Source organism: Salmo salar, chromosome 04 (genome assembly GCF_965601325.2).
Source record: "Salmo salar chromosome 04, fSalSal1, whole genome shotgun sequence".
Taxonomy (NCBI): Eukaryota; Metazoa; Chordata; class Actinopteri; order Salmoniformes; family Salmonidae; genus Salmo; species Salmo salar.
In genome coordinates, this window is record NC_138294.1 from 78,387,650 (window position 1) to 78,400,349 (window position 12,700).

Here is a 12,700-nt window from a genome sequence, read left to right on the forward strand (position 1 = left end):
TGTTGCTCTGCTTAACAATGTTGACTATGACGTTAGCTAACCCTGCTACAATCATGCAGTAACTTTACAGTGTATAGTCAGTTAGCAGTTTAGCAGTTACACCGGCAGGCCCCGGTGGCAATACATTAGTAAAACCAAAAGTTTACTTTGACTTGGAAGAGTTCCAGTGTTGTGTTGGATAGTCATAGCCAGCTAGCTAACATAGAATCCCTCTGAACTAGCTAGCCGCATTTGCTTGCTAAGTAAGGGAAACTGAATGTGAAGAAGATAAAAAAAAAAAGGCTAAATCTCTCTCTCTTGCTTCTTCTTCGACACATTTTATGCACTGTAGTGCTAGCTAGCTGTAGCTTATGCTTTCAGTACTATATTCATTTTCTGATCCTTTGACTGGGTGGACAACATGTCAGTTCATGCTGCAAGGGCTCTGATAGGTTGGAGGATGTCCTCCGGAAGTTGCCATAATTATTGTGTAAGTCTATGGAAGGGGCTGAGAACCATGAGGCTCCTAGGTTTTGTATTTAAGTCAGTGTAGCCAGAGGAGGACGGAAGCTAGCTGTCCTCTGTCTACACCATGGTGCTACCTTACAGAGTGCCGTTGAGGCTACTGTAGACCTTCATAGCAAAACAGTGTGTTTTAATAAATTATTTGGTGACGTGAATATATTTAGTATAGTTTTATCTAAAAATGATAACTTTTTAAATGTTTTAAAAATTACTTTTTTAATGAAATTCACTGAGGATGGTCCTCCCCTTCCTCCCAGTGGTAGGTACCCTTCAAGCTAAATAAAAAAAAAAAAAAAATGGCAGCCTCGCCAACATCATTCATTCATTCATTTCTGTAATTTCATCAATAGGCTGCTATAAAATAGTAAGCCTGACCTGGAAGGCAAATCATTTTTATTGACATACATTTCTGCATTTTCCCATGAGAACTACTCTTCAGTGCTGTAAAGTAAAAATACTTTAAAGTACTACTTAAGTAGTTTTTTGGGGTATCTGTACATGACTATTTATATTTTTGGAAACTTTTACTTTTACTACATTCCTAAAGAAAATAATGTACTTTTTACTGACACCCAAAAGTACTCGTTACATTTTGACAGGAAAATTGTCCAATTCACACACTGATCAAGAGAACATCCCTGGTCATCCCTACTGCCTCTAATCTGGCAGACTCACTAAAGACAAATGCTTTGTTTGTAAATCATGTCTGAGTTTTGGGAGTGTTCCCCTTGCTATCTGTCAAAAAAAAAAAAAAAAATATATATATATTGTGCCGTCTGGTTTGCTTAATATAAGGAAGTTGAAATGATTTATACTTTTACTTTTGATACTTAAGTACATTTTAGCAATTCCACTTACTTTTGATATTTAAGTATATTTAAAACCAAATACATTTAGACTTTTACTCAAGTAGTATTTTACTGGGTGACTTTCACTTTTACTTGAGTCATTTTCTATGAAGGTATCTTTACTTTTACTCAAGTATGACAATTGAGTACTTTTCCGACCACTGCTACTCACTGAGCAGTTATAGCCTAAGGAATCACTGCATTTGTGAAACATCACAGTTTTTTCCCAATGCGGGCAAGCCATATACCGAATTAGGCTAAACCTGCAAGTCGCCGCTGATTGGACAGACACCTGACTTGCAAACTCTCAACATGTAGCCAGTGATTCAGATGAACTCATTGTTGTTTAGACAGAGCAGTTTACCTTAACACACAGCTGCACACTGAACCAGTTATAAGCCCACTACAATAACTGTGACTTATACTGTAGAAGAGCTGACACAGAGGACCAATTAGTTGCTTCCCAACTGTGCTGAGGCTCACACTCCTCTCTGCTCTCCCTGTTGCTCATTCACGCTCAGCTTCACACACACACACACACACACACACACACACACACACACACACACACACACACACACATGAGTGAGTGGCTGCGAGCCAGCGTGCTAATGCCAATGTTTTGTGGCTGTGTGTAAGAGTGCTTGTGTAATGCAATGTGCTTTCTCTCAGTGTAGGCAAGTGTGAGGTAATGGCCAAGTTCTTTAGCTCATAACATACTGGAAAGGTCTGGTGAGTATAGTGATCAAGAAAGAGCCTTGCTTAGTTATCCATCCATTCAAAAATACATCACACTAAAACAACTACTCTCTGACTAGCAACAAACTAGATAACATAAGACACAAAAAAGAATGCTACTAAAACGACTAAAACTTTCCTTGTCCGATACTGGAGGGAAAGGAAGTACGGACAAAACAAGTAAAAAAAGAGAAAAATAAGGAAATGCCTCTCCTGATAGGAAACAATGTTGATTCAATTCAGAGTCACCGAAATGAGTTAAGTTTCCATTCAAACACAAAATTCAATATTAAAAATCTCCAGACTTCCAATAGTTGAGTCAGTAAGAAGTGATTTGGAAGGATGTCTTCCCACGAGACTATCTTATCCCTGACCCATCTTGTCTGCTCTCTGGATCAATACGCCCCACTGCCGCCTCCTTGCAAACCAGCTCTATTGTTGCTAGGCAACGCTTTGCGTCTTTGTGTTTAAGTGAACAAATCCATGTCGCAATTATTATTTTTTTACTGTACTGCTTGCTTAGATTGAAGCACCAGGAGGAGGCTGTTTTCAGCATAACAGGCTTGGGAGCAAATGACTTAGCCCCAGAGCAGAAACCTGTTGATGTTGCTGCTTGCTACCTTTTGAACAGCTGAAAACCAACTGAAAACAGCTGAAAAACTCAACATTCTGGTTTATAAAAAGCTTAGGATCTATTATATTCAAAGATATTACAATTCAAATTTTCCAGGGCAAAAATAAATATGTGGAAACTCTATTGATGTAAGGCTCTCCCAGCAATCTGTAAAATGCACACAGTAGATTCAATACTTCCAAAATAGAAGGCTTACTTTCTCCACTGCTTAAGTCACATTAACCACACACAATCCCAGGTGACATATGGCACATACAAGGTGTCCATATTAGGACAGCCTCAGTCTCAGCAGGACTTGTTTTAATCTCAGTAGGACTCCTTACAGGACCAAAACACCCTTTGCAATCCGGCTGTCCGTTAAACAGGAACATTGAGACAAATGAAGCAATGCAAGCAACTGCCCTTGGACTAATCAGAAGCAATGATGATTTATCTTAAGACTCTGTCGGGATGAAATCTGCTAGCGCAGCAGGCACATTGTCAATGTGTGTCTGGGACTTAGAAGACGGAGGAGAAATGTAACCGGAGGACAGATAAGAGGATCTTGCGCAGTTAATGAGAAAGATACAGTAGAGTACCACAGTTCAGAGTACAATGATCAGATCTTATGAGACATCATTCTCTGTCATACTCTCTCTCTCTTTCACTCCCTCTGTGTCTCTCTCACGCTCTCTCTCAAATGAGACAGAACAGATGCTTTTAGGAAGAAATTGCATAGCCCACAAAACAGAGCCTTTCAAAAAATAAACACTGAAGAAAGCTGAGCACAGCATAATCTGCTTCTTACATCCAGATGGACACTTTCACTTGGTATTCTTCTTATACCATGACACTGTATTTGTTGACCGAAATAAATCCGGAAAAAAAAAACTTGCACCTACCGTATCTTTCGGCATTTTGTCTTTCCTCGCATTCTGTACAAGTCTTCTCCCTAGCTTCTTGGCATAGAAAATCGAGGCAAACATACTCACTGCAAAGAAATAAAGCACTTGTTTTGTTTGCAAGCCAAAAAAGGCTCTACACACGTGTCTGAGATACTATTCCTTGTCAGTATATTCCACAGGCAAGAGAGAGCAGAAGGGAGGAATGATGAGAGAGAGAAAGCAGGAGTAGGACTTGAGCATAGAGAGCCTCTCTTTCTCTTGCTTTCTTTGCGTCTCAACACAGCAGAAGAAGGTCTCTCTCCCACCCACACACACTCCCGGTGAGTGAGTGAGTGAGTGAGTGAGTGAGTGAGTGAGTGAGTGAGTGAGTGAGTGAGTGAGTGAGTGAGTGAGTGAGTGAGTGAGTGAGTGGGTGAGTGAGTGAGTGAGTGAGTGAGTGAGTGAGTGAGTGAGTGAGTGAGTGAGTGAGTGAGTGAGTGAGTGAGTGAGTGAGTGAGTGAGTGAGTGAGTGTGACAGAGAGAAGGGGGGGCAGTGTCTGCAGCAGCTCTATTTACATATCACAGAAAGAAGGGATGGACAGTGAGCATGTCTTAGCATCCTTAGCACCCATCTAGTCCTGAAAACTGCCTGTCTAGAGCCCTAGCACCCAGAGGAGGTTCTGCTATCACCCAGCCCAGTGCCGTACATCATCCGGGGCCAGAATGCATCTCTCTCTTTCTCTTCCCCCTCCCCCCTGGGCAGCAGGGTTGAAAGTGGAACAGGGGAAAGCTGCTGCTGAATCAATGGTGCCTTCCAGCTTGGCAGGTTTAATACACACACTCTCACACAGGGTCATGGTGAGTAGGACCCTCTGGGGAACACACAGAGTCTGTTTCCATGAGTCACGCTAGTGTACGGCAGCGTGGGTACTACAGATGTAAGATCTTAATTTGAGCCAGTTTGCTACAGCAGCAAAATAATACTGCAACAACAGGAAATTGCTTGCTGTTTGGGGTTTTAGGCTGGGTTTCTGTACAGCACTTTGAGATATCAGCTGATGTAAGAAGAGCCTTATAAATACATTTGATTTGATGATTTGATTTGAAATACAAATTATTAATGAGATTTGTTGTAGGGGTTGATTTTTTTTCATTAGGGCAAATCAAGTCTGATATTTTAAAGTGGAAATTACAAACTTTAGAAGCCTTTTTAAACCTCGAATACACTACAAGATTGCATTTCTGACTGTGCAGGAAAATTCTCGCCAACAAAATAGTGATCACATTAAGATCCTACATCTGTACCTGTTGTTCTCGTGAAAAAGAAAACAACACAATTACTCACTACCTCAGAGTTACTACCACAAGACCTTGTGCTGGGTTGTGACAAAAAATATATATATTTTTGTAAACATGCACCATTCCCCTAAACAACAAAATGCATATAATATGAAATATGATAGGGGTATACTCCACACTCCATTTCTCTGCTCATTTTATTTATATTTTCCACATTTTCCTTTCCCTGCACATTCTATGCTCTTTTTATTCTGAAGCGCTTCTGTCCTTGGTTGCAACACTCACTACTGAGTTCCAAACTGCCTCTGGAAGCAACGTCAGCACAAGAACTGTTTGTCCATGGCCGAGCAGCCGCACACAGGCCTAAAATCACCATGCGCAAAGCCAATCATCTGGCAGTCCAATGGACGAATCTGGGTTTGGCGGAAGCCAGGAGAACGCTACCTGCCCCAATGCATAGTGCCAGCTGTAAAGTTTGGTGGAGGAATAATGGTCGGGGGCTGTTCACGTCGGTAGCCATGAAGTGCTTTGAAAGGCTGGTCATGGCTCACATCAACAGCATCCTCCCGGATACCCTAGACCCACTCCGATTCGCATACCGCCCTAACAGATCCACAGATGACACAATCTCAATCGCACTCCACACTGCCCTTTTCCACCTGGACAAAAGGAACATCAACGTGAGAATGCTGTTCATTGACTACAGCTCAGCGTTCAACACCATAGTGCCCACGAAGCTCATCACTAAGCTAAGGACCCTGGGACTAAACACCTCCCTCTGCAACTGGATCCTGGACTTCCTGACGGGCCGCCCCCAGGTGGTAAGGGTAGGCAACAACACGCCTGCCACGCTGATCCTCAACACCCACGGCTGCGTGGCCAAACACGACTCCAACACCAACATTAATTTTGCTGACGACAACATTGGTAAGCCTGATCACCGACAACAATGAGACAGCCTATAGGAAGGAGGTCAGGGAACTGGCAGTGTGGTGCCAGGACAACAACCTCTCCCTCAATGTGAGCAAGACAAAGGAGCTGATTGTGGACTACAGGAAAAGGTGGACCGAACAGGCCCCCATTAACATCAACGAGGCTGTAGTGGAGCGGGTCGAGAGTTTCAAGTTCCTTGGTGTCCACATCACCAACGATCTATCATGGTCCAAACACACCAAGACAGTCATGAAGAGGGCACAACAAAACCTTTTCCCCCTCAGGAGACTGAAAAGATTTGGCATGGGTCCCCAGATCCTCAAAAAGTTCTACAGCTGCACCATCAAGAGCATCCTGACCGGTTGCATCACCGCCTGGTATGGCAACTGCTCGGCATCTGACCGTTAGACGCTACAGAGGGTAGTGCGAACGGCCCAGTACATCACTGGGGCCAAGCTTCCTGCAATCCAGGACCTATATAATAGGCGGTGTCAGAGGAAAGCCCATAAAATCACCCAGGTCTTAGACTGCACGGCAAGCGGTACCTGGAGCGCCAAGTCTAGGACCAAAAGGCTCCTTAACAGCTTCTAACCTCAAGCCATAAGACTGCTGAACAATTAATAAAATGGCCACTGGACTGTTACATTGACCCCCCCCCCTCCATTTGTTTTATACATTGCTGCTACTCGCTGTTTATTATTTATGCATAGTCACTTCACCCCTACCGACATGTACAAATTACATCTAACCTGTACCCCCGCACACTGGCTCGGTACCGGTACCCCCTGTATATAGCCTCGTTATTGTTATGTTATTGTGTTACTTTTTTACAATTTTTGACTTAAGTTTATTTGGTAAATATTTTCTTAACTTCTTGAACTGCACTGTTGGTTAAGGGCTTGTAAGTAAGTATTTCACGGTAAGGTCTACTACACCTGTTGTATTCGGCCCATGTGACAAATAAAGTTTGATTTGATTTTTGCATGGTTCGGGCTTGAGCCCTTAGTTCAAGTGAATGGAAATCTTAATGCTACAGCATACAATGACATTGTAAACTATTCTGTGCTTCCAACTTTGTGGCAACAGCTTGGGGAAGGCCCTTTCCTGTTTCAGCATGACAATGCCCTCGTACACAAAGTGAGGTCCATACAGAAATAGTTTGTTGAGATCAGTGTGGAAGAACTTGACTGGCATACACAGAGCCCTGACCTCAACTCCATCGAACACCTTTGGGATGAATTGGAACCGACTGCGACTGCGAGCCAGGCCTAATTGCCCAACATCAGTGCTCGACCTCACTAATGCTCTTGTGGCTGAATGGAAGCCCCTGCAGCAATGTTCCAACATCTAGTGGAAAGCCTTCCCAGAAGAGTGGAGGCTGTTATAACAGCAAAGGGGGGACCAACTCCATATTAATGCCCATCATTTTGGAATGAGATTTTCAACGATAAGAAAATGTTTCATTATCCATCTAACCTAGTTCTATCAATTTATTCCGCTTAAGGTAGAATTCTTTTTTTTGTCTTGTTTTTTCCCCTTTTCCATTTTTACCACTTGTATAAAACCCTCAGGACTTTAACCCTCATCTCCTACCTTCTCGCTGGCCCTGGGAGTCAGAGCGACATTCACACCTCTGGTCCTTGCCACTCTGTTGCTAGGGGTGTTGCTAGGGGTCGTTCTAGAACATGCTGCTGACCAAAGTCATCTGACCTGGTCAGCCAATCACAGGCCTCACAAGGTATTGGTCTCAAACCCCACAACACAATCTGTGAAACTCACAACTGGACCTTCCTGAACGAACAATCCTTCCCTGGACTTCCTAAACTGTGTGTTAGTGCGTCACTGACCATGTAAGTGAAATTGTAACCGGTTAGGGTTCAGGCTAGGAAACACTGTCACCACTGATAAATCCACAATAATTGAGAATTTCAATGAGAATTCTTCTACGGCTGGCCATGCTTTCCACCTGGCCACCCCTACCCCGGTCAAAACCCCTGCACCCCCCACAGCAACTTGCCCAAGCCTCCATCCTTTTCTCTTTCACCCAAATCCAGATAGCTGATGTTCTGAAAGAGCTGCAAAATCTGGACCCCTACAAATCAGCAGGGCTAGACATTCTGGACACTCTCTTTCTAAAATGATCAGCCGAAATTGTTGCAACACCTATTACTAGCCTGTTCAACCTCTCTTTCGTTTCGTCTGAGATTCCCAAAGATTGGAAAGCTGCCGCGGTCATCCCCCTCTTCAAAGGGGGAGACACTCTAGACCCAAACTGCTACAGACCTATATCTATCCTACCCTGCCTTTCTAAGATCTTCGAAAGCCAAGTCAACAAACAGATCACCGACCATTTCGAATCCCACCGTACCTTCTCCGCTGTGCAATCTGGTTTCAGAGCTGGTCATGGGTGTACCTCAGCCACACTCAAGGTCCTAAACGATATCATAACCACCATCGATAAGAGACAATACTGTGCAGCTGTATTCATCGACCTGGCCAAGGCTTTCGACTCTGTCAATAACCACATTCTTATTGGCAGACTCAACAGCCTTGGTTTCTCAAATGACTGCCTCGCCTGGTTCACCAACTACTTCTCAGACAGAGTTCAGTGTGTCAAATCGGAGGGCCACAGGGTTCAAATCGGCAGTCTCTATGGGGGTGCCACAGGGTTCAATTCTTGGGCCGACTCTTTTCTCTGTATACCACAATGATGTCGCTCTTGCTGCTGGTGATTCTCTGATCCACCTCTATGCAGGCGACACCATTCTGTATACTTCTGGCCATTCTTTGGACACTGTGTTAACTAACTTCAATGCCATACAACTCTCCTTCCGTGGCCTCCAACTGCTCTTAAATGCAAGTAAAACTAAATGCATGCTCTTCAACCGATCGTTGCCCACACCTGCCCGCCCATCCAGCATCGCTACTCTGGATGGTTCTGACTTAGAATATGTGGACAACTACAAATACCTAGGTGTCTGGTTAGACTGTAAACTCTACTTCCAGACTCACATTAAGCATCTCTAATCCAAAATTAAATCTAGAATCGGCTTCCTATTTCGCAACAAAGCATCCTTCACTCATGCTACCAAACATACCCTCGTAAAACTGACTATCCTGCCGATCCTTGACTTCGGCGATGTAATTTACAAAATAGCCTCCAACACTCTACTCAGGAAATTGTATGCAGTCTATCACAGTGCAATCCGTTTTGTCACCAAGGCCCCATATACTACCCACCACTGCGACCTGTATGCTCTCGTTGGCTGCCCTCGCTTCATATTTGTCGCCAAACCCACTGGCTCCAGGTCATCTATAAGTCTTTGCTAGGTAAAGCCCTATCTTATCTCAGCTCACTGGTCACCATAGCAGCACCCACACGTAGTACCCCCAAAGCCAATTCCTCCTTTGGCCGCCTTTCCTTCCAGTTCTCTGCTGCCAATGACTGGAACGAATTGCAAAAATCACTGAAGCTGGAGACCCATATCTCCCTCACTAACTTTAAGCACCAGCTGTCAGAGCAGCTGACAGATCACTGCACCTGTACATAGCCCATCTGTAAACAGCCCATCCAACTTCCTCATCCCCATACTGTTATTTATTATTATTTATATCTTTTTTTGCTCCTTTGCACCCCAATATCTCTACTTGCACATTCATCTTTTGCACATCTATCACAGTGTTTAATTGCTAAATTGTAATTATTTCGCTACTATGGCCTATTTATTGCCTACCTCCCTTATTTTACCTCATTTGCACACACTGGATATAGACTTTTTCCTCTATTGTGTTATTGACTGTATGTTTGTTTATTCAATGTGTAACTCTGTGTTGTTGTTTGTGTCGCACTGCTTTGCTTTATCTTTGTCACAACGTCCACAGAAGGTGGCGCCTCTCCCCAGTCGGGCGGCGCTCGGCGGTCGTCGTCGCCGGCCTACTAGCTGCCACCGATCTCTGTTTCTTTGTCAGTTGGTGATGTCTGTTTAGGTTAGCACCTGTTTTGTGTTAGGTCATTAGTGGGGTATTTAGTCTGTCTGTTTTAGTTGGGGTTTGTGCGGGATTATTTTCGTGTCGTCCTTTTAGTAGGTTGGGGATTTGTTTTTCCCCTGCCACTGTCATTTTGGGCATTAGGGTTGCCTGGCTGCGTCCCGACTCTTTCCAGGATTCATTTTTCCTGTTGTTTGGAGTTTTTGTTACCCTGCCTTGTTTTGGCTATTGTGGACTTGTTCATTAAACGTGTGTTTCACGTACCTCGGTCTCCTGCGCCTGACTTCACCCCTCCTGCTATTTAGAGTGGTTCCTGACAATCTTCGCCAGGTCGCAGTTGTAAATGAGAACTTGTTCTCAACTAGCCTACCTAGTTAAATAAAGTAAAACTTTTTTTTTTTGTAAGTTGATGTATATTTTATTTGTCTGTATGTTATAGGCTCTAATACCTACAGTATGTTAGTATACGCCTCTCCCAGTGTTACAGTATATGCTCAAATCAAATGAACTAGTTCTTTATGTATGTGTACTAGCCATATTACTTACTCCTGTTTATCTGGCCTCATAGCATAGTTTCTGTGAGCTAAAATCTCTCCCCATTAGGTACTGTGTCAAGATGGCTACCAGCCATTGTTGCTGTATCGCATTAGTGGCTACAGACACTGCTCTCAGCGGAAGTCTGTAGGTTTTGACTAGCAAAAGTTACTATTTGTAGCAGGTTAGGAGAATTAATGTGTCAGGTTAGGAGAATTAGGTTGAGGCTAGGAAAAGGGTTAGGCTTAGGCTAGGTTGAAGATACCCAGGTTAGGACAAGTTATGATTCCATGCAGAAGCATTTAGAATATAAACAGATTCATGGGACCAGCGCAGTTGCTAACTAGCATAGCTGGTCCCATTGTTTAGAATTTGTCCTCATTTATGCAAAGAGTTATGGGATATTAGAATCCTCGTCTTAGCCTTTGTCATCTTCAACCTATGGTTTAAGGTTAGCTAATATTGTCCCCAACGTGACCCAAAGATATTTATCTTCAACCAGGCCTGAGAACAGTCTTCGTTTCCACTAATGCAATTCTGCACCAATTGTTCACAATCACTTAAGATGGCAGGCCTATGATGTCATCACATCTCAGTCATTTCCTGTTATGCCATCCAGCCCCTGTGGCCATATCATTGTTTACATACTAGCATTGTTAGCCATAGTGTAATAACCCACTAGCTGGTAACATTTTTACATTTCAGTCATTTAGCAGACATTCTTATCCAGAGCGACTTACAGTAGTGAATACATTTCATAATTTTTTTTTTCTTCCATACTGGTCCCCCGTGGGAATCGAACCCACAACCCTGGCGTTGCAAACACCATGCTCTACCAACTGAGCCACACGAGAGCATAGCGCTAATGTTTGCCATGCCTACCCAAAGCCATTGGCCTACTAGCCTCCCTTGTGTATACTGTCTGCTACTACTAGCCCATGGCCTAGCTTAGCATTCTAGCCCACAATATATACTGTTCTATGGCATTTGGCCTGCTAGCCTAGCATGCTAGCTTACCACTGTTGCCCATACTAGTTGGCCTTGTTCCTATTGTGTGCTAGGTTAGCCTAGCCCCATGTACATAATGTGTTTATTCTGTGCTATAAGCCGCTACATGCTGATCCCATGTCATCACATTGTGTACATTATTGCTATTACTGTTATATAGCAGTGGTATTACTGTTAGCCTGTGCTACATGCTACATTGCTATTACCCTCCACTGTTGCCAGCAGCATACCACCCTGCATCCCACTGCTGGCTTGCCTCTGAAGCTAAGCAGGGTTGGTCCTGGTTGATCCCTGGATGGGAGACCAGATGCTGCTGGAAGTGGTGTTGGAGGGACAGTAGGAGGCACACTTTCCTCAGGTCTAAAGAAGAAATATCACAATGCCCCAGGGCAGTGATTGGGGACATTGCCCTGTGTAGGGTGCTGTCTTTCAGATGGGAAGTTAAATGGGTGTCCTGACTCTCTGTGGTCACTAAAGATCCCATGGCACTTATCGTAGGAGTAGAGTTGTAAACCCTGATGTCCTGGCTGCATTTCCAATCTGGCCCTCATACCATCATGGCCACTTAATCATCCCCAGCCTCCAATTGGCTCATTCATCCCAGTTCCTATTGTCACGACTTCAGCCGAACTCGGCTCCTCTCCTTGTTCCGGCGGTCGACGTCACCGGCTTTCTAGCCATCGCCTTTTCATTTATCCATATGTTTTGTCTTGTTCCCTGCACACCTGGTTTTCATTCCCCAATCACACTACATGTATTTATTCCTCTGTTCCCCCTCATGTCTTTGTGTGAGATTGTTTTGTGTTCTGTGTTTATTTCACGAGGTATGTTTATTTGTTTGTACATAATTATTGTGACTGTTTGCGCGTTTGCACTTTGGCATATTGGCTGGAGGTTTCGACGCAGTGGCGTCCGTCTGTTGGTTTCTCCTGCCTAAACAAAGTGTGCGCCTGTTCACAACTCTCTGCTCTCCTGCACCTGACTCCGCTCCCAGTACGCACACCATTGACACCTATTCCCCAGGTTGTAAATAAAAATGTGTTCCCAGTCAACTTACCAACTTGCCTGGTTATATATACAGTTGAAGTCAGAAGTTTACAAACACTTAGGTTGGAGTCATTAAAACTTGTTTTTCAACCACTCTACAAAATTCTTGTTAACAAACCTTAGTTTTGGCAAGTCGGTTAGGACATCTACTTTGTGCATGACACAAGTAATTTATCCAACAATTGTTTGCAGACAGCTTATTTCACTTATAATTCACTGTATCACAATTCCAGTGGGTCAGACGTTTACATACACTAAGTTGACTGTGCCTTTAAACAGTTTGGAAAATTCCAGAAAATGATGAC

At 43.7% G+C, this 12,700-nt stretch overlaps 1 protein-coding gene across 14 annotated transcripts in view; it reads right to left on the reverse strand.

The window, feature by feature from the left end:
• LOC106603804 (disks large homolog 2) overlaps positions 1-12,700 on the reverse strand; it is a 319,358-nt gene that overhangs the window by 128,859 nt on the left and 177,799 nt on the right. The window contains exon 1 of one of the 14 annotated variants that reach the window (XM_045717320.2): positions 3,606-4,602. The exons of 12 other annotated variants lie outside the window; for them this stretch is intronic. In XM_045717320.2, the coding sequence (XP_045573276.1) occupies positions 3,606-3,689 (84 nt within the window). In that variant the 5' untranslated portion in view covers positions 3,690-4,602. Of the gene's footprint in view, positions 1-3,605; positions 4,603-12,700 lie in introns of those variants that run through there. One more of the 14 variants, XM_082974734.1, reaches the window with a different exon arrangement.